The sequence below is a fragment of the Amblyomma mixtum genome, chromosome 1, assembly GCF_055824585.1.
Source record: "Amblyomma mixtum isolate Tamu chromosome 1, ASM5582458v1, whole genome shotgun sequence".
Taxonomy (NCBI): Eukaryota; Metazoa; Arthropoda; class Arachnida; order Ixodida; family Ixodidae; genus Amblyomma; species Amblyomma mixtum.
This window is the reverse complement of record NC_143012.1, coordinates 45,150,128-45,172,307: the sequence shown is the minus strand read 5'-3', so window position 1 is coordinate 45,172,307 and position 22,180 is coordinate 45,150,128. Positions and strand designations below refer to the sequence as shown.

General features: G+C 54.3%; 1 protein-coding gene across 5 annotated transcripts in view; it reads right to left on the bottom strand.

Annotated features, from left to right (window-relative positions):
- LOC149366204 (putative sodium-dependent multivitamin transporter) overlaps nt 1–22,180 on the bottom strand; it is a 45,317-nt gene that overhangs the window by 11,390 nt on the left and 11,747 nt on the right. For 3 of the 5 annotated variants that reach the window (XR_016283636.1, XM_089549422.1, XM_089549414.1), the window contains exons 6-13: nt 19,915–20,072; nt 18,925–19,065; nt 17,436–17,565; nt 16,052–16,140; nt 14,646–14,755; nt 14,282–14,349; nt 12,763–12,849; nt 11,326–11,492 (exon numbers count right to left, since the gene is read on the bottom strand). Coding sequence is in view for 3 of the 5 variants with exons in the window: in XM_089549422.1 (XP_089405548.1) it covers nt 11,326–11,492; nt 12,763–12,849; nt 14,282–14,349; nt 14,646–14,755; nt 16,052–16,140; nt 17,436–17,565; nt 18,925–19,065; nt 19,915–20,072 (950 nt within the window). In the remaining 2 variants the exon portion in view is untranslated. The remainder of the gene's footprint in view (nt 1–11,325; nt 11,493–12,762; nt 12,850–14,281; nt 14,350–14,645; nt 14,756–16,051; nt 16,141–17,435; nt 17,566–18,924; nt 19,066–19,914; nt 20,073–22,180) is intronic. The other 2 variants (XR_016283635.1, XM_089549440.1) reach the window with 2 other exon arrangements.

The following is a 22,180-nucleotide window of genomic DNA, read 5'->3' as shown; positions in this document are numbered from 1 at the left end:
CCAGGAGCGAGAGACGGGCTACCGACTCGGCTCGTCGGGTAAAGGCGGCTGCTTGCCACGGCGCGCCGCGCTCCTCCGCTAGAGATGCTAGTGACGTTATGGCATGACGTCATACCAAGAGCGAGAGACGGGCTACCAACTCGGCTCGTCGGGTAAAGGCGGCTGCTTGCCACGGCGCGCCGCGCTCCTCCGCTAGAGATGCTAGTGACGTTATGGCATGACGTCATACCAGGAGCGAGAGACGGGCTACCGACTCGGCTCGTCGGGTAAAGGCGGCTGCTTGCCACGGCGCGCCGCGCTCCTCCGCTAGAGATGCTAGTGACGTTATGGCATGACGTCATACCAAGAGCGAGAGACGGGCTACCAACTCGGCTCGTCGGGTAAAGGCGGCCGCTTGCCACGGCGCGCGCGCTCCTCCGCTAGAGATGCTAGTGACGTTATGGCATGACGTCATACCAAGAGCGAGAGACGGGCTACCAACTCGGCTCGTCGGGTAAAGGCGGCTGCTTGCCACGGCGCGCCGCGCTCCTCCGCTAGAGATGCTAGTGACGTTATGGCATGACGTCATACCAGGAGCGAGAGACGGGCTACCAACTCGGCTCGTCGGGTAAAGGCGGCTGCTTGCCACGGCGCGCCGCGCTCCTCCGCTAGAGATGCTAGTGACGTTATGGCATGACGTCATACCAAGAGCGAGAGACGGGCTACCGACTCGGCTCGTCGGGTAAAGGCGGCTGCTTGCCACGGCGCGCCGCGCTCCTCCGCTAGAGATGCTAGTGACGTTATGGCATGACGTCATACCAGGAGCGAGAGACGGGCTACCAACTCGGCTCGTCGGGTAAAGGCGGCTGCTTGCCACGGCGCGCCGCGCTCCTCCGCTAGAGATGCTAGTGACGTTATGGCATGACGTCATACCAGGAGCGAGAGACGGGCTACCAACTCGGCTCGTCGGGTAAAGGCGGCTGCTTGCCACGGCGCGCCGCGCTCCTCCGCTAGAGATGCTAGTGACGTTATGGCATGACGTCATACCAAGAGCGAGAGACGGGCTACCGACTCGGCTCGTCGGGTAAAGGCGGCCGCTTGCCACGGCGCGCGCGCTCCTCCGCTAGAGATGCTAGTGACGTTATGGCATGACGTCATACCAGGAGCGAGAGACGGGCTACCGACTCGGCTCGTCGGGTAAAGGCGGCCGCTTGCCACGGCGCGCGCGCTCCTCCGCTAGAGATGCTAGTGACGTTATGGCATGACGTCATACCAGGAGTGAGAGACGGGCTACCGACTCGGCTCGTCGGGTAAAGGCGGCCGCTTGCCACGGCGCGCGCGCTCCTCCGCTAGAGATGCTAGTGACGTTATGGCATGACGTCATACCAAGAGCGAGAGACGGGCTACCGACTCGGCTCGTCGGGTAAAGGCGGCCGCTTGCCACGGCGCGCGCGCTCCTCCGCTAGAGATGCTAGTGACGTTATGGCATGACGTCATACCAGGAGCGAGAGACGGGCTACCGACTCGGCTCGTCGGGTAAAGGCGGCCGCTTGCCACGGCGCGCGCGCTCCTCCGCTAGAGATGCTAGTGACGTTATGGCATGACGTCATACCAGGAGCGAGAGACGGGCTACCGACTCGGCTCGTCGGGTAAAGGCGGCCGCTTGCCACGGCGCGCGCGCTCCTCCGCTAGAGATGCTAGTGACGTTATGGCATGACGTCATACCAGGAGTGAGAGACGGGCTACCGACTCGGCTCGTCGGGTAAAGGCGGCCGCTTGCCACGGCGCGCGCGCTCCTCCGCTAGAGATGCTAGTGACGTTATGGCATGACGTCATACCAAGAGCGAGAGACGGGCTACCGACTCGGCTCGTCGGGTAAAGGCGGCCGCTTGCCACGGCGCGCGCGCTCCTCCGCTAGAGATGCTAGTGACGTTATGGCATGACGTCATACCAGGAGTGAGAGACGGGCTACCGACTCGGCTCGTCGGGTAAAGGCGGCCGCTTGCCACGGCGCGCGCGCTCCTCCGCTAGAGATGCTAGTGACGTTATGGCATGACGTCATACCAGGAGCGAGAGACGGGCTACCGACTCGGCTCGTCGGGTAAAGGCGGCCGCTTGCCACGGCGCGCGCGCTCCTCCGCTAGAGATGCTAGTGACGTTATGGCATGACGTCATACCAGGAGTGAGAGACGGGCTACCGACTCGGCTCGTCGGGTAAAGGCGGCCGCTTGCCACGGCGCGCGCGCTCCTCCGCTAGAGATGCTAGTGACGTTATGGCATGACGTCATACCAAGAGCGAGAGACGGGCTACCGACTCGGCTCGTCGGGTAAAGGCGGCCGCTTGCCACGGCGCGCGCGCTCCTCCGCTAGAGATGCTAGTGACGTTATGGCATGACGTCATACCAGGAGTGAGAGACGGGCTACCGACTCGGCTCGTCGGGTAAAGGCGGCCGCTTGCCACGGCGCGCGCGCTCCTCCGCTAGAGATGCTAGTGACGTTATGGCATGACGTCATACCAGGAGCGAGAGACGGGCTACCGACTCGGCTCGTCGGGTAAAGGCGGCCGCTTGCCACGGCGCGCGCGCTCCTCCGCTAGAGATGCTAGTGACGTTATGGCATGACGTCATACCAGGAGTGAGAGACGGGCTACCGACTCGGCTCGTCGGGTAAAGGCGGCCGCTTGCCACGGCGCGCGCGCTCCTCCGCTAGAGATGCTAGTGACGTTATGGCATGACGTCATACCAGGAGCGAGAGACGGGCTACCGACTCGGCTCGTCGGGTAAAGGCGGCCGCTTGCCACGGCGCGCGCGCTCCTCCGCTAGAGATGCTAGTGACGTTATGGCATGACGTCATACCAGGAGTGAGAGACGGGCTACCGACTCGGCTCGTCGGGTAAAGGCGGCCGCTTGCCACGGCGCGCGCGCTCCTCCGCTAGAGATGCTAGTGACGTTATGGCATGACGTCATACCAAGAGCGAGAGACGGGCTACCGACTCGGCTCGTCGGGTAAAGGCGGCCGCTTGCCACGGCGCGCGCGCTCCTCCGCTAGAGATGCTAGTGACGTTATGGCATGACGTCATACCAGGAGCGAGAGACGGGCTACCGACTCGGCTCGTCGGGTAAAGGCGGCCGCTTGCCACGGCGCGCGCGCTCCTCCGCTAGAGATGCTAGTGACGTTATGGCATGACGTCATACCAAGAGCGAGAGACGGGCTACCGACTCGGCTCGTCGGGTAAAGGCGGCCGCTTGCCACGGCGCGCGCGCTCCTCCGCTAGAGATGCTAGTGACGTTATGGCATGACGTCATACCAGGAGTGAGAGACGGGCTACCGACTCGGCTCGTCGGGTAAAGGCGGCCGCTTGCCACGGCGCGCGCGCTCCTCCGCTAGAGATGCTAGTGACGTTATGGCATGACGTCATACCAGGAGTGAGAGACGGGCTACCGACTCGGCTCGTCGGGTAAAGGCGGCCGCTTGCCACGGCGCGCGCGCTCCTCCGCTAGAGATGCTAGTGACGTTATGGCATGACGTCATACCAGGAGTGAGAGACGGGCTACCGACTCGGCTCGTCGGGTAAAGGCGGCCGCTTGCCACGGCGCGCGCGCTCCTCCGCTAGAGATGCTAGTGACGTTATGGCATGACGTCATACCAGGAGCGAGAGACGGGCTACCGACTCGGCTCGTCGGGTAAAGGCGGCCGCTTGCCACGGCGCGCGCGCTCCTCCGCTAGAGATGCTAGTGACGTTATGGCATGACGTCATACCAGAAGCGAGAGACGGGCTACCAACTCGGCTCGTCGGGTAAAGGCGGCCGCTTGCCACGGCGCGCGCGCTCCTCCGCTAGAGATGCTAGTGACGTTATGGCATGACGTCATACCAGGAGTGAGAGACGGGCTACCAACTGGGCTCGTCGGGTAAAGGCGGCCGCTTGCCACGGCGCGCGCGCTCCTCCGCTAGAGATGCTAGTGACGTTACGGCATGACGTCATACCAGGAGCGAGAGACGGGCTACCAACTCGGCTCGTCGGGTAAAGGCGGCCGCTTGCCACGGCGCGCCGCGCTCCTCCGCTAGGGATGCTAGTGACGTTATGGCATGACGTCATACCAGAAGCGAGAGACGGGCTACCAACTCGGCTCGTCGGGTAAAGGCGGCCGCTTGCCACGGCGCGCGCGCTCCTCCGCTAGAGATGCTAGTGACGTTATGGCATGACGTCATACCAGAAGCGAGAGACGGGCTACCAACTCGGCTCGTCGGGTAAAGGCGGCCGCTTGCCACGGCGCGCGCGCTCCTCCGCTAGAGATGCTAGTGACGTTATGGCATGACGTCATACCAGGAGTGAGAGACGGGCTACCAACTGGGCTCGTCGGGTAAAGGCGGCCGCTTGCCACGGCGCGCGCGCTCCTCCGCTAGAGATGCTAGTGACGTTATGGCATGACGTCATACCAGGAGTGAGAGACGGGCTACCGACTCGGCTCGTCGGGTAAAGGCGGCCGCTTGCCACGGCGCGCCGCGCTCCTCCGCTAGGGATGCTAGTGACGTTATGGCATGACGTCATACCAGAAGCGAGAGACGGGCTACCAACTCGGCTCGTCGGGTAAAGGCGGCCGCTTGCCACGGCGCGCGCGCTCCTCCGCTAGAGATGCTAGTGACGTTATGGCATGACGTCATACCAGGAGTGAGAGACGGGCTACCAACTGGGCTCGTCGGGTAAAGGCGGCCGCTTGCCACGGCGCGCGCGCTCCTCCGCTAGAGATGCTAGTGACGTTATGGCATGACGTCATACCAGGAGTGAGAGACGGGCTACCGACTCGGCTCGTCGGGTAAAGGCGGCCGCTTGCCACGGCGCGCCGCGCTCCTCCGCTAGGGATGCTAGTGACGTTATGGCATGACGTCATACCAGAAGCGAGAGACGGGCTACCAACTCGGCTCGTCGGGTAAAGGCGGCCGCTTGCCACGGCGCGCGCGCTCCTCCGCTAGAGATGCTAGTGACGTTATGGCATGACGTCATACCAGGAGTGAGAGACGGGCTACCAACTGGGCTCGTCGGGTAAAGGCGGCCGCTTGCCACGGCGCGCGCGCTCCTCCGCTAGAGATGCTAGTGACGTTATGGCATGACGTCATACCAGGAGTGAGAGACGGGCTACCGACTCGGCTCGTCGGGTAAAGGCGGCCGCTTGCCACGGCGCGCCGCGCTCCTCCGCTAGGGATGCTAGTGACGTTATGGCATGACGTCATACCAGAAGCGAGAGACGGGCTACCAACTCGGCTCGTCGGGTAAAGGCGGCCGCTTGCCACGGCGCGCGCGCTCCTCCGCTAGAGATGCTAGTGACGTTATGGCATGACGTCATACCAGAAGCGAGAGACGGGCTACCAACTCGGCTCGTCGGGTAAAGGCGGCCGCTTGCCACGGCGCGCCGCGCTCCTCCGCTAGGGATGCTAGTGACGTTATGGCATGACGTCATACCAGAAGCGAGAGACGGGCTACCAACTCGGCTCGTCGGGTAAAGGCGGCCGCTTGCCACGGCGCGCGCGCTCCTCCGCTAGAGATGCTAGTGACGTTATGGCATGACGTCATACCAGGAGTGAGAGACGGGCTACCGACTCGGCTCGTCGGGTAAAGGCGGCCGCTTGCCACGGCGCGCGCGCTCCTCCGCTAGAGATGCTAGTGACGTTATGGCATGACGTCATACCAGGAGCGAGAGACGGGCTACCGACTCGGCTCGTCGGGTAAAGGCGGCCGCTTGCCACGGCGCGCGCGCTCCTCCGCTAGGGATGCTAGTGACGTTATGGCATGACGTCATACCAGGAGTGAGAGACGGGCTACCGACTCGGCTCGTCGGGTAAAGGCGGCCGCTTGCCACGGCGCGCGCGCTCCTCCGCTAGAGATGCTAGTGACGTTATGGCATGACGTCATACCAAGAGCGAGAGACGGGCTACCGACTCGGCTCGTCGGGTAAAGGCGGCCGCTTGCCACGGCGCGCGCGCTCCTCCGCTAGAGATGCTAGTGACGTTATGGCATGACGTCATACCAGGAGTGAGAGACGGGCTACCGACTCGGCTCGTCGGGTAAAGGCGGCCGCTTGCCACGGCGCGCGCGCTCCTCCGCTAGAGATGCTAGTGACGTTATGGCATGACGTCATACCAGGAGCGAGAGACGGGCTACCGACTCGGCTCGTCGGGTAAAGGCGGCCGCTTGCCACGGCGCGCGCGCTCCTCCGCTAGAGATGCTAGTGACGTTATGGCATGACGTCATACCAGAAGCGAGAGACGGGCTACCAACTCGGCTCGTCGGGTAAAGGCGGCCGCTTGCCACGGCGCGCGCGCTCCTCCGCTAGAGATGCTAGTGACGTTATGGCATGACGTCATACCAGGAGTGAGAGACGGGCTACCAACTGGGCTCGTCGGGTAAAGGCGGCCGCTTGCCACGGCGCGCGCGCTCCTCCGCTAGAGATGCTAGTGACGTTACGGCATGACGTCATACCAGGAGCGAGAGACGGGCTACCAACTCGGCTCGTCGGGTAAAGGCGGCCGCTTGCCACGGCGCGCCGCGCTCCTCCGCTAGGGATGCTAGTGACGTTATGGCATGACGTCATACCAGAAGCGAGAGACGGGCTACCAACTCGGCTCGTCGGGTAAAGGCGGCCGCTTGCCACGGCGCGCGCGCTCCTCCGCTAGAGATGCTAGTGACGTTACGGCATGACGTCATACCAGGAGCGAGAGACGGGCTACCAACTGGGCTCGTCGGGTAAAGGCGGCCGCTTGCCACGGCGCGCGCGCTCCTCCGCTAGAGATGCTAGTGACGTTATGGCATGACGTCATACCAGAAGCGAGAGACGGGCTACCAACTCGGCTCGTCGGGTAAAGGCGGCCGCTTGCCACGGCGCGCCGCGCTCCTCCGCTAGGGATGCTAGTGACGTTATGGCATGACGTCATACCAGGAGCGAGAGACGGGCTACCGACTCGGCTCGTCGGGTAAAGGCGGCTGCTTGCCACGGCGCGCCGCGCTCCTCCGCTAGAGATGCTAGTGACGTTACGGCATGACGTCATACCAGGAGCGAGAGACGGGCTACCAACTCGGCTCGTCGGGTAAAGGCGGCCGCTTGCCACGGCGCGCCGCGCTCCTCCGCTAGAGATGCTAGTGACGTTACGGCATGACGTCATACCAGGAGCGAGAGACGGGCTACCAACTCGGCTCGTCGGGTAAAGGCGGGCGCTTGCCACGGCGCGCCGCGCTCCTCCGCTAGAGATGCTAGTGACGTTACGGCATGACGTCATACCAGGAGCGAGAGACGGGCTACCAACTCGGCTCGTCGGGTAAAGGCGGCCGCTTGCCACGGCGCGCCGCGCTCCTCCGCTAGGGATGCTAGTGACGTTATGGCATGACGTCATACCAGGAGTGAGAGACGGGCTACCAACTGGGCTCGTCGGGTAAAGGCGGCCGCTTGCCACGGCGCGCGCGCTCCTCCGCTAGAGATGCTAGTGACGTTATGGCATGACGTCATACCAGAAGCGAGAGACGGGCTACCAACTCGGCTCGTCGGGTAAAGGCGGCCGCTTGCCACGGCGCGCGCGCTCCTCCGCTAGAGATGCTAGTGACGTTATGGCATGACGTCATACCAGGAGTGAGAGACGGGCTACCAACTGGGCTCGTCGGGTAAAGGCGGCCGCTTGCCACGGCGCGCGCGCTCCTCCGCTAGAGATGCTAGTGACGTTACGGCATGACGTCATACCAGGAGCGAGAGACGGGCTACCAACTCGGCTCGTCGGGTAAAGGCGGCCGCTTGCCACGGCGCGCCGCGCTCCTCCGCTAGGGATGCTAGTGACGTTATGGCATGACGTCATACCTGGAGCGAGAGACGGGCTACCCACTCGGCTCGTCGGGTAAAGGCGGCCGCTTGCCACGGCGCGCCGCGCTCCTCCGCTAGAGATGCTAGTGACGTTACGGCATGACGTCATACCAGGAGCGAGAGACGGGCTACCAACTCGGCTCGTCGGGTAAAGGCGGCCGCTTGCCACGGCGCGCCGCGCTCCTCCGCTAGGGATGCTAGTGACGTTATGGCATGACGTCATACCTGGAGCGAGAGACGGGCTACCCACTCGGCTCGTCGGGTAAAGGCGGCCGCTTGCCACGGCGCGCCGCGCTCCTCCGCTAGAGATGCTAGTGACGTTATGGCATGACGTCATACCTGGAGCGAGAGACGGGCTACCCACTCGGCTCGTCGGGTAAAGGCGGCCGCTTGCCACGGCGCGCCGCGCTCCTCCGCTAGAGATGCTAGTGACGTTACGGCATGACGTCATACCAGGAGCGAGAGACGGGCTACCAACTCGGCTCGTCGGGTAAAGGCGGCCGCTTGCCACGGCGCGCCGCGCTCCTCCGCTAGGGATGCTAGTGACGTTATGGCATGACGTCATACCTGGAGCGAGAGACGGGCTACCCACTCGGCTCGTCGGGTAAAGGCGGCCGCTTGCCACGGCGCGCCGCGCTCCTCCGCTAGAGATGCTAGTGACGTTATGGCATGACGTCATACCTGGAGCGAGAGACGGGCTACCCACTCGGCTCGTCGGGTAAAGGCGGCCGCTTGCCACGGCGCGCCGCGCTCCTCCGCTAGAGATGCTAGTGACGTTACGGCATGACGTCATACCAGGAGCGAGAGACGGGCTACCAACTCGGCTCGTCGGGTAAAGGCGGCCGCTTGCCACGGCGCGCCGCGCTCCTCCGCTAGGGATGCTAGTGACGTTATGGCATGACGTCATACCAGAAGCGAGAGACGGGCTACCAACTCGGCTCGTCGGGTAAAGGCGGCTGCTTGCCACGGCGCGCGCGCTCCTCCGCTAGAGATGCTAGTGACGTTATGGCATGACGTCATACCAGGAGTGAGAGACGGGCTACCAACTCGGCTCGTCGGGTAAAGGCGGCCGCTTGCCACGGCGCGCCGCGCTCCTCCGCTAGAGATGCTAGTGACGTTATGGCATGACGTCATACCAGGAGTGAGAGACGGGCTACCAACTGGGCTCGTCGGGTAAAGGCGGCCGCTTGCCACGGCCCGCCGCGCTCCTCCGCTAGAGATGCTAGTGACGTTATGGCATGACGTCATACCTGGAGCGAGAGACGGGCTACCCACTCGGCTCGTCGGGTAAAGGCTGCCGCTTGCCACGGCGCGCCGCGCTCCTCCGCTAGAGATGCTAGTGACGTTATGGCATGACGTCATACCAGGAGTGAGAGACGGGCTACCAACTGGGCTCGTCGGGTAAAGGCGGCCGCTTGCCACGGCCCGCCGCGCTCCTCCGCTAGAGATGCTAGTGACGTTATGGCATGACGTCATACCTGGAGCGAGAGACGGGCTACCCACTCGGCTCGTCGGGTAAAGGCTGCCGCTTGCCACGGCGCGCCGCGCTCCTCCGCTAGAGATGCTAGTGACGTTATGGCATGACGTCATACCTGGAGCGAGAGACGGGCTACCCACTCGGCTCGTCGGGTAAAGGCTGCCGCTTGCCACGGCGCGCGCGCTCCTCCGCTAGAGATGCTAGTGACGTTATGGCATGACGTCATACCAGGAGTGAGAGACGGGCTACCAACTCGGCTCGTCGGGTAAAGGCTGCCGCTTGCCACGGCCCGCCGCGCTCCTCCGCTAGAGATGCTAGTGACGTTATGGCATGACGTCATACCTGGAGCGAGAGACGGGCTACCCACTCGGCTCGTCGGGTAAAGGCTGCCGCTTGCCACGGCGCGCCGCGCTCCTCCGCTAGAGATGCTAGTGACGTTATGGCATGACGTCATACCAGGAGCGAGAGACAGGCTACCCACTCGGCTCGTCGGGTAAAGGCGGCCGCTTGCCACGGCGCACCGCGCTCCTCCGCTAGAGATGCTAGTGACGTTATGGCATGACGTCATACCAGGAGCGAGAGACAGGCTACCCACTCGGCTCGTCGGGTAAAGGCGGCCGCTTGCCACGGCGCGCCGCGCTCCTCCGCTAGAGATGCTAGTGACGTTATGGCATGACGTCATACCAGGAGCGAGAGACAGGCTACCCACTCGGCTCGTCGGGTAAAGGCGGCCGCTTGCCACGGCGCACCGCGCTCCTCCGCTAGAGATGCTAGTGACGTTATGGCATGACGTCATACCAGGAGCGAGAGACAGGCTACCCACTCGGCTCGTCGGGTAAAGGCTGCCGCTTGCCACGGCGCGCCGCGCTCCTCCGCTAGAGATGCTAGTGACGTTATGGCATGACGTCATACCAGGAGCGAGAGACAGGCTACCCACTCGGCTCGTCGGGTAAAGGCGGCCGCTTGCCACGGCGCGCCGCGCTCCTCCGCTAGAGATGCTAGTGACGTTATGGCATGACGTCATACCAGGAGCGAGAGACAGGCTACCCACTCGGCTCGTCGGGTAAAGGCGGCCGCTTGCCACGGCGCACCGCGCTCCTCCGCTAGAGATGCTAGTGACGTTATGGCATGACGTCATACCAGGAGCGAGAGACAGGCTACCCACTCGGCTCGTCGGGTAAAGGCTGCCGCTTGCCACGGCGCGCCGCGCTCCTCCGCTAGAGATGCTAGTGACGTTATGGCATGACGTCATACCAGGAGCGAGAGACAGGCTACCCACTCGGCTCGTCGGGTAAAGGCGGCCGCTTGCCACGGCGCACCGCGCTCTTCCCACTAGAGGCGCTGCATATGCAGTATAAAGCACCTGCTTTTGCAACCAACCAGGCTTAAACAAAGCTAAGCCCCCGACAATTTTTTTGCGACACCTAATGATCAAATACTGCGACGGCCCGTGAGTATGACGCTGTTCACGGTTGGTCTCCTCTGCTGCAGTAGTAAACTGGAGAACACGCATTAAATGCATAATCCATTCTCGTCCAGCACTCCTTTGATCCTCGATATATGCGGCGTGATGCGAAACCTGTGCAATTTGCCCACCTCAGCTTTCTGTTGCAGTTTGTGCAGTGGCCGCATGTGCTTCGCTTCGGTAGTCGCCTGTTTACACCTCTTCTATACTATTCCTTTTCCGGCGTAATGTCCCTCCAGCGGGACCACAGTGACTATATACAATGCCTCTGGCGCTCACCCACCCAGGTTCTTACATAAGCCTCATCCCACTCCTTAATACTCGGAGTCTCGATACACTAGCGCGATTACAAACGGGGTGCCGGGGCTGTTCGAAGCTCCGAGAGCAGTGCCCGTTGCCTTTGGGGTCCTGCACTAAGGACCCCACCCTGAAATCGCATGGAACCTACATGCTGCTGAATAAAAGTTGTTCGTGAACTTCTTTCCATTCACACACCTTGCCGTAGTATCGGCTTTGTTGGCATTTTGCACAATTTTTCAGCGCCCCACACAGAGTAGCTCACCTGTGTGTCGATATGTACGACAGGGTATGGTTGAGGGCGAGCGTGGTGTTCGCAGGACACCGCTCCAGAGTGTAGGTCATCCGAGGCGGCGTAATCATCGACGCGAACCTGCCGGCTGTCTGCCATATTTGGACGAGGAAGACAGCCAAAGCAGCGGTCGCCGTGCCCTGTGGCAAATATGTGTGAAACGAAGGAAGTTACCAGGCCAAAAGAAGTAGTAGCGGGCGGTTCGTTAGCGAAGCTGCAACGAAATGAAAGCGAAGTGACCGCGGTGGCAAAAGAATAGGCAGGAATGTAGCCACCTGGCTGGTACCATGTGACCTGCCCGCTTAATGCCGTTCGCTCTTCAGGAACACTCGGTCTAGACCTGGCTTGGTCATTAATAAAGACCTCATTCTTGGGTTTACCCCTATCTCAGATCTCCCGGCTCCTCTTGGGTTGTGACACGCCTGGAGATGCGGTAAATGCTACCTTCTCTTGTGGACGACTCGACGCGCCCACCTCTTGTGACCATCCCTGTTCATCGCGTGTAAGCTGGCGTCTCCGATGTTTGTCCCCAGAGGTCTTTCTTTTTGACGGAGCGCCCCTGGCTTACATCGCAATCGTGGCTACAACACCTCTCACCCAGATCGGGAGTGGCTCTTCCGATGCTCTTCCTTTGCTCAGCCTTCAAACCCCTCGGACCTCTAAGCCTCTTCAGGGTAATCAATCTTATAATGCCGAGAACTGGCGGAGTTCTAACGGGTTTTGAGTTTGAAAAGCTGGGACGATGCTGCGAAAATGCAGAACGCGTATTACAGCCTAGAAGACAGTGCCCAGACATGGTTTGAGGGCACACTCCTCACGTGGTCAGCGTTCCGACGTCAGCTCTTGGTACGTACGCCAACAGTGACGGCCAGGAGAGCACGGAGTGTGTCCTGAACTCTCGCACCGAACTTCCCAATGAGGACGTCCCAATATATGTTGAGGACGTGACGCGTCTGCCATAGCGCAGATGGACACAGAAATGGACACAAGAAACTGCTACGCCCGGCAAACTTATTTTAAAAGAAAGCTGAAAAGAACCAGCCCCAATTCGTTGCCCCCGAGAAAAACTGACCGCTTCAAACTGGCCCATGATACAACCTTGGAAAAGACCGTGGATGCAACAGTGACTAATACGATTCTACTTCCTGAATTTGAAATTGTATCGACATTATAAGGCTGGCTATATGCTATAGGTGAGGCTGTACCGGTCAATGTTATCCGTACTTTCAGAAGAAAGCCGCGACTGTGAGACTGATGCCGTCTCTACGATACCTGCCCCTTCCATTCACACACGGTTTCCCAGAAAGTACGTATGCTGCGCTTTTCTTTGACAGGAAAACTTTTAGTTTAGTGAAGCGAAAAAGGAGTCAACAAAAACGAACAACTTGACAATCAATTGTTCCCTCATACCTTCGCGTTCGCCCAGGGAAAGCAGGTGGCCAGGATGATTATGCCAGCGAAGGGACCCGATGCTGCGGCGTAGAGTGCGATGAAGAACTGCGATGTAAAATGGCGTTAGCGAGCCCCCCCCCTTCCCCCCCCCCCCACACACACAACCACACAAATAGATTTATTGCACCGGCTGTTCGTTCTGCCAAATATAGTGTGTACCGAAGCTAACGTTAGTGAGAGATATATGGGACACCTATGAAGCTCTGTTGTTGTACTTCTTTCGTAGCTTTATTCTGAAGCGAACTTAAGCTAACAAAAAAAGACGAGTCCTGAGTACGAGGCTGACAGGGCAGGCGCACCTAGTAGTGTCGGCATCGTCTTCAGTGTTTTCTGTGTACGTCTGCGTGTTTGGAGTTTAAAAATGTATACAGAAAGCAATAGGAGCCATCTACATCAAATATCTCATTGACCGGGATAGTATAGCGGTTCTGAAATGATTATCGCTCACTTCTGAAGGTTTTCCACTTTGATTACTCCCTTCTTCAATGCAACACTACGTTATTACAGGACTCTGACAGGCACCGGTCAGGCTGTCAGAAGGAATAGAATGAAATGGAGAATTTTTCGGTTACATACGTTAATGACTTTTCCGACCACCACAGGTAACCGGCCCCGTATTGGTAATGGACGGTCTCACTCTGGTCCTTCGTAGGATCGGCATTTGCCAATACATTTCCAATACTGGGCCGATCAGCTGTGCTGCTCAGGTTAATTATACTGTACCTAGTTGCATGGTCTTCCAGTAGAGTAACTACACTCCCTTGATTCCTAATCATTTATGTTATAATACAGCAATCACCGTGCTGCTAAATGATATCTGTAAACGCATTGGAGAGGTTTTCAAAGAATTTTCTCGAAGGAAATCCTTCAAAAACTAAACTCGTGTGTTTCACAAATGCTTTGAATGCAACAGTGATTGTCTGTCTAGTTTTCCTTCATAACAAGCGTCTTTAGACGTGTCGTTGCTCCCCAGTTGAATATGTCTCCTCAGTACAATACATGGGATTGTTCTTTGAATCGAGTGTGTCTTGGGCAACGCGCTTAACGCATGTTTGTAACCGGCTTAGATGTGTTGTTTGGCTGCTTGCGAACTTCACCGAAGCGCATGTCTTTTGGCGCAATTTAGGCGAAATTTGTTCGGCAACAGCGCCAAGCGTGAGTACGCTTTCGGAACTGTAATAACTGATATAGATATTACTTACGGTGTTGTACTCGCTACCAATTAAATAAAGAGACTAAGAGGAAGAGTTATAAAATTGACTAATCAGTATCAGTAAGCCATCCTGCCAGTGAGCACACCTTAACCAGTATTCGAATGCGCTACACAGCTGACAATGCTGTGCCAGAAAAAAAGCGGTCTTCTAACTAAAAAAGCCAATTTCTAAAAATTGAAGTACATCTTAGGTGAAACACTCGTTATTGTTTTCATTAGTATAAAACAGCACGCAGTAAAAGAGCAGTGCTTTGCATCCCTCACCCTTGCGGCAGATCCAATGTAAGGCAGCAGAAGGCCCAGGAGAGTCATGACTGTGCCACTTCCAGCCGCTGTAATTTAAGAAAATATGCTGGGCCATGGGATTCGAGAAAGATACTTTACTAAACATAGAGAGTCGGTGCTGGCACGTATATAAGACAGGGCGCATAAAACGAGACATATGTAAAAAAAAACTCTTGGTCGTTTTCTTACACCTCACATGTCTAATGGGCGTAACTTGATGTCCAATGCACTCTTCAATGCACAACAAAGCACAGAACCGTTCCCCACATCATTAAATTGCTGACACCTTCCACATCCGTATACAGGGCTTACTTGTGTTCACATAGAATAATATTGCACTCACCAAGAGATGCCATCACAAGGCTTGATCTTCTTTCCGGAATGTTGATGTACGGGGACACGATGTCTACGTACAGGACAGCAGCATGGGAATTCACTATGGATGATATCGTGCTACGAAGCAGAAGTGGAACAAACAATACCAGAACCACTTAACTCAAATGATGGTCTTCTCTATTACGAGGTTTTGATGAAAATAACTCTAAATGAAAAGCAATTTCTAGTAGAAAACTACGAAATGTATTCAGATTGCCTACCAGGCGCCAGCTAGGCAACTTAGCAGTTGGCCTTTTCAAATTTTCCTGTGACCGAGGGTAGCAGAAGTAGCTGCTCAACGCGGAACGAATTGTTTGATCCTGCTGCGGGCGCCCACTTAGTATAAAGGGTCATCGCAATTAATCGTGGAAGAAATTCTTCTTTTGCCTACGCATAGTATTTATTGCGCTCGATTTTAATCAACCTGATCAGGATCAGACGTGGGCGTGCTTTAGCGGTATTAGTATTTGCCCCAGCGTAACAGAGTGAGATGCCCTAAAAAGCATAAAAACAGGATAACTCTACAATTTTAGTGGAAGGTATGAAACTTTGTGGTTTATCTTCGCTGCCACGTTTTGCTCTGTACGACATCTTGAAAGAGTTCACCTGATATAGTGGGCAGCAAAAGTATTTTCGTTTAACTGGAGTGGGGGAATGCGCGTACATCACTGAGCAAGTCTGCGAGTTTGTCTCTCAAGCGACGGATTACTCAGGGATCTATTAACGGATAGCAAATGCAGAGCTTGGGAGGGGGAAAAGAAGTGGGTTTTTCTTTTCAGAATTAATAATCAACCTTTGTCTTAAAAAAAACTCACCCTAATGGTAGTTATTCACGGAAACAAAGTCTCATTAGATTCGAGGGGGTGTGAGGTAGGGGGGGGGGAGGCATTGGCATCTTGTGACATCGCTCCTTGAAGCACCTTCAAGTGAAGAGAACCAGGAGCCACGGCTACCGTGTTTGGTGCAGTTCGAGCCTTCGAATTTTTACTCATACCGATACGACTAAACAAAACGTTTAACTGCATTAGCACATGACGACAAAAGTCGACACATCAATGCGGTGCTAACAACTTAACCTCATCCTGTACATACGCAGATCTTCCTGGCTATTATGTTTTGCCACTGCGCATACTGTAAAGGCATACTTTGCACCGGGCAGTTCCAAGGGATCGACAGGTGTGTGGATTGCTGCACGCCATCTGCTTTATGCATCCAATTAATGACACTTTCGCTCGTCAGTAGAGTTTCTAGACGGTTTTGCAACAATAACTTTGAAATCATCCAAATATGCACAAAAAAACACTAGTCCAAACTTTAGCTGTACTTTTAAGACTTCCGGGCGCAGGAACTTATGTTATTTCAATACCCATTTACCTGATAGACGCACTAATGATTCCAGCCAGAAATAAACCCCTAATCCCCATCAGGGCACTCGCGCTTTTGCTGATGTAGTACGGGACGATCTGCAAGAAAAAGAGATGACAGCCGGCAGTCACATATTTATCGCCGTGCATCTACGCGATAGTATTTCATAACGGCTTGTTTCTCAGTATGCAAGGTCTGCGTTCGTTGGCTACGCTTGCCGTCGTTGGTTTGTGCTTGCGCACTCACATATCTTGTAATGAACGGCCGACACCAACAACAGCCTGCTGTCTTAAACTGCGTTTCCTCGACAGGCGGTCTTTTCTTTTTGTGTTTCGCATTCACGACGATTGTGTACCTTTCGCATCCTTGTTTTTTTATTTTCACACTTATCTATACGCAACATATTGGCGAAAAAATATCTGTGTCTGTAGAGTGTGAATGATTTCAGGGAAAAAAAGCACTAGAATGAGGCCTCCTGAAAAGGCTGCACTGACAGCCGCTGCTGCAGGCTGTTGGTAGAGAAACATCTTTGAGGTCCTTATCGAATCCTATTTGAATTCAGTGAACTCAAGATAGGCCAAGCCCTAGCCGCAATCAAGCGCTCAATTTGCGAAAAACCTCTTAGGCAATCCTCGGTCTGTTATATCCTAGGTGGCACAATTAGTTTCGTTATAACCGAGGTCCAGACACCAAGTTCGTTATGTCCTAGGTTGACACACGAAAGTTCCTCATATTCGAGGTGGCATACTAAAGTTGGTATTGCGACGTGCCAAGCGAGGCGATGGTTGCCATTTATGCTTGCACAGATCTTTCTAATGCTTCGGCATTAATAAAAATTTGCTCTGCACAGCTATTGCGCTCATATCAGCAGCTGAAACTACAAAAGCAACAAACAACTTCCGCATGGTCATTGTCGTGAACTTTATGTTCAGCTGCAACAAGAAATTATGGCAGCTTCCTCTGAAAGTTTCGAAGTTGATTTCACCTGCTGTTAAATCCAGGATTCCTGGACATCAATTTTTATTGCAAGGCGACTGTGGAATAGTGTGATATATTGTTATAGAAATATTGAAGGTAATTGTTCATTCTTCCGGTACGGAGCACAATATTTCTTTTGAAGTTTATCCATCGTTCGAATTGAGTAATTAAATTGTCATGGGAAACTAATGGTGGACGTTTCTGACGCTACCAAAGTGTTAATAGCACAAAAATTATAAGCCCGCCGAATGAAGATCTGCGGATATGGTTGCTGTAACGAAATCTTGCGGTATATGACTAACGCAATAACTTTATAGTATACAGTTCAATTTGATGTCAACTTCGGATTGGCAACAAAACAGGCATCATTCTGTGCTGCAGCCGTGTGTAAAGATGACAATAGCTCCATCGTTACCTGCTCGTAGCGAGGAATGCTTCCAGAAAGAAGCGGGTCGCAGTCTCTGAACCAGAAGACGATGGACAAGGCTGTCGCTCCGTTGAGAACGTAGAAAAACGATAGGATGCCGATACAGAAAAATGCAACTCTGAAAGAAATAGAGAAAAAAAGAGAAATAGGAACAAAGCATGATAGCGCATCGTTTGGTCTGCCATTCATCATCGTTTTCACAGCCAGCTTAGATAAGTCGACTGAAGGACGAAATCCTGTCGTGCTCATCTCCAAGCGTTCCTGTCCGGCTATTAGCTGCGACCACCTTATTCCTGCAAACTGCCTAATCTTACCTGTCCTTGTCTCACTGTTTGCCATCGCCGTTTGCGGTTTCGCATTGCATGCCCTACCTTCTACATTTGATCTAGGATATCGTTAACAAACTCGTGCATGTTTTCTGAGTGCACGGTACAGTCTTTCCGTCTCTTAACTTTGCTCCCATGATATTCCTTATGCGATGCATGCCGCAATAAACTGCGTGAAAATTCCACATGAACCATGACGTGACGTCATGAGGAGGGAGTTAAAGGGACGCGTCATTATTGCTACCGATGTCATTAGCGCTTACGATAAAATGTTTTTTACTTGAACCTTCTTTGGTCATCTGCACATTTCAGTCCGCATCTTTATAAGACTATTCCAATAAATATACTTCCACGACACTGTGCATAAAATTATATGGTGTCTCAATAATGCGACCAATTAGTAATAATTCATGCGACCGACAGGGCCGCTGCGGTGGCTGAGTGGTTACGGTGCTCGGCTGCTGGCCCGAGTGACGCGGGTTCGATCCCGGCCATGACGGTAGAATATCATATGAAGGCGAAACTCTAGAGGCCCGAGTACAGTGCGATGTCAGTGCACGTTAAAGAACCACACGCCGTCGAAATTTCCTGAGCCTTCCACTACGGCGTCCTCATAGCCTCAGTCACTTTGGGACGTTAAGTCCCCATAAACCATAAAATCACTAATGTGACCAATTAGTACTTCATCCCCCTTTGCGCTAGAATTATCTATCACTTGTGAACTACACGGCAATAATGCATGCAAGCTGAGCATTTGCCCAAAGCTAATGCAGCTTCTTTACTTGTTGCTTTGGCTCTCGCTTTTCAGGACAATCTGCTCATGAACTATTGGCTGCCGGTTGCAGGGGTAAAAGCTGGTGCCGCTCTAAAACCTTGTGATTCTGAAACCTTCTGAAGTCCGGAAGCATTGCAAGTGGCAGAAGGGCTAATCCCTGGGTTACAAATGCCCCACCACAACACTTAACAGCTGGACCATTACTGAACGTAATCACGAAGGCCAGGTGCGGCGCACCTGGGCTTTCGGGGCTACATATGCGAATGCGCTGTTGGCGACAAATGGTAGCGGTACATAGTCGCTGTATACACATTAACTGCAAGCTAAAACTATTCTGTGCGCTCCTTTCATTACCTCTTGTGGCATGTATACGTACGTTCTTGCGTCACGCATTGACTTGGCCGCCAGGAACCGCTGCGTGATCATCTGGTCTAGGCCGAGCCTCACCAAGTGCAGCGGCAGGGCTCCGATTGCGGCCGCCCACACGGTCTCGTCGGTTGTCAAATCCCAGCTGGTCCTGCGGGACACAGACGAAAGCAAAAAGGGAACAAGAACTGGAATCTCGTACGCGTTCAGTAATTAGATTGGGTAGTGCGTGCACTTGAGTGATCGCGATCTAAACTTCATGCGATTCGTGCTGTCTTGATGAGTTTTATTCTGGCAAATAACCATTTTTTATCGGGTTCAAACGTGCTGAGATAAAACATTCGTTACTCTGTCCGTCGCGCCACCACGGAAGAAAACAGCGCATGCAAAAGCGGTAAAGTAAACAAGAAAAAAGCGAGCGGAATGGTAGAGGTAGAAAGTCAGAAAAAGAGATAAATAAACAAAAGAAAAGAAGCAAATAAAGAAGTGGTCCGAAAACAAAGAGAGCATGAAGGATCGAAAGAAACAAGGATATACAGGAAGCAAGAAATAAATATTAAAACAGTAACGAAATACGAAAACAAGGAAGGAAAGAAAGGAAGAAGGAAATGGAGAAAGGAAATGAAGAAATTGAAATGTAGAACTAAGAAAGAAATAAGGAAGGAAGGAAGGAAGGAAGCAAGCAAGGAAGGAAGGAAGGAAGGAAGGAATAAGAGGAGGATGGCCCCACGACGTGGAACTTTTGTGTAATTGTGAAATTACACTTTTGTTAATTGCACTTTTGTGTAATTAGCGAAGAACCGACCTACTCATTCCTAACTAGTATTTTAGCACCTCATCCTGACATTATATTTTACTCACCTAGTAGTCGTATAATAGTAGTCTTTGTAAACAAGCTACTATATCATAAAAGCTACTTTTTTGTTTGGCCGCTACGGTAACACATAAAATATAAAGCAACCATTGAAAACTAGAGGTTTAGGAAGGCCCAATAACTTACTCCCAGAAGTAGAACGTCGTGTTGAAGTCGGTCAGTGGTCGTAGAGGAACCTCGCTGTGTACCGAGTCGTACACAATTTTTCCTATTATGATGAAGGGCGCGGCGGTCATGATTGCTCCCTGAACGCAGTCCGCCCATACGACGCTTCGAAGTCCTCCCTACGGAGAAAAGTCGAAATGAAAACAAAACAGTCGAAAAACTTACGTTATTTTCACGCGATTTTTACGCTGATCAATACTTTGAGAAGAGTTCAATATATTCATCACTGTAAGGAAAGATGGAGGTGTGCCAACACAACATGGTATCGCCTTTGTGAACGCAGCCAGATTTTCGATTGGGAGGTGGCTGTTGAAAGGGTGAGTCCCAAAACATACCTTTCCTGATGGGCCTTTTTGACGCCCTAGTTGGTGCATGAAGGTAACTGAAGTAAAGCAGCGCAAAGGAAAGGAACGTGACACGACTGCACAGACGTAGCGCTCGTGTAGCCGTTCACCTCCCTGTTTTTTGCGCTGTTTTCCTTCGCATAACTTTTCTGTTTAATTTTCATTCCTTCACGCCGTTTTTCGCTGACGCAACACTAACCATGCCCCGTCTTATCGCCTCCATAGCCAGGCAGCTTGGAGAATTGTAAGTATCGAACAAGGCTTTCAAGTTGGCAGTTTCTAATTCATACATGCGCACCCCTTGCTTATACGCAGGATGTGTACTGTTTAAAACATTGTGATCTTGAGAGTACTTTACTACAACAGTGCGGCAGACTTTTGAGCTGGAATGCAGAGCCTCTTAGGGCGGAGTTTCTACATTTGGTCCAATTTTGTTTTTATACCATCACTTATAACCAGTCGGCCCGTGAGTAAACCAACTTGTAAATGATAGTCTTGGCCGAAAGTTATTCACCCCTGTACAGTTTGCAGTATTCGGACCCCGGTCTTAGGAAACAGATGAATTATCAGAGTGGCTTAAATATTGAACGAAAGAGAAAAATACAGTTTCAAGCGAATAATTGCCAATATTTTCGCCTAACGCTTTAAGCGTGGTAGCAATTAAAGGGCCGTCTAGGCAAAACAACCTTGTTAAGTTCCCTTGAGACGCTGCTACTATGCCTAGATTAATGCTTCAATGCGTTGTGTCTGCCGCCTTCGGCCGCAAATGAGTGCTTCTCAACTCAGAGCCAACCACATTAGCAAGCATCACTCAAAGAAAAAGAATAAATTCGGTCATTTTTGAAGGTATCCGTACGATCAGATCTGGCACCGCCGAAATGTTTCGCAACAATGGCCAGGCCGGAGTGGAGTTAGTTGGCTTCCAAAATGATGGCGAAAGTGCTTCTCTGGTTTCTTCAAAAGCAATGCCGTCGAGTTTCGGGATGCTTGTCGCTTTTAAAAAGTTTCCTTTAGGTGGCCTCAGCCATCTTCGTGCGTCGCCTAGCAAATGGTTGAGGTCAAAGCTTTAGTATTCACCTCGTGCTGAGTGATGTCGCTGCAAGATTTTTTAGACTTCCGAACAAGCTTACTGCGACCTTGACATCTTGGCGGCGTGCAAGAACCGGTGGAATCGTCATGAGCGATCATGGTCTGCCGGTTATCGCCGCTAGTATCTTGAGGCAATTCCAGCGCCTACTCTGGTCGCAGTTGAGCGTTGCCTCGGGTGCTTGTTGCAAGAAGTCTCTCATGGCCTATGGTTCTGTGCCGGCCCCTACTTGCCCCTACGCCAACAGTGATAACAAACGCGTTACCTAATAGCACTCACTCTACTTTGCGCACAGCCACCCTGGAGGCCCCACACCTTGCTGTGACTATACCTTATGCGTTTGAAATAGCGCGTCCTTATGTGTTGCCTACATTTTTAAGTATTTTGCAGAGAGAAAAAAACGGCCTGTCTGTGGAAACTGTTCTTCAGTATCTACACTTCCATTAATGTCATATTTATCCACAAAGCCAGCCCGTGAGCATAATTCCAAAGTTGTCAGGGATTTAAAAAACAACAACAGAAAATCGGCTTTCGTATCACCGCTGAATAGATCGCGATGCGTTGGTCACCCGTAAATTCGATCGAAATAAAAAAAAAACAAGTGGAAGAAGTGCTAAAGAATGAAGTCAAGTTGTCATTTTTTGATTAATTAGTAGTACTTGCAGCCAATACCAGCTCCTTGTACATGGACGAACTTTTCGACACAGCCATTTGTTACACCTCACTTGCGGTAACCTCAGCCCTATTGAGTGCATGATGTGTCTTTGTAAGCGACGGACTAGATCTCATCGCCATA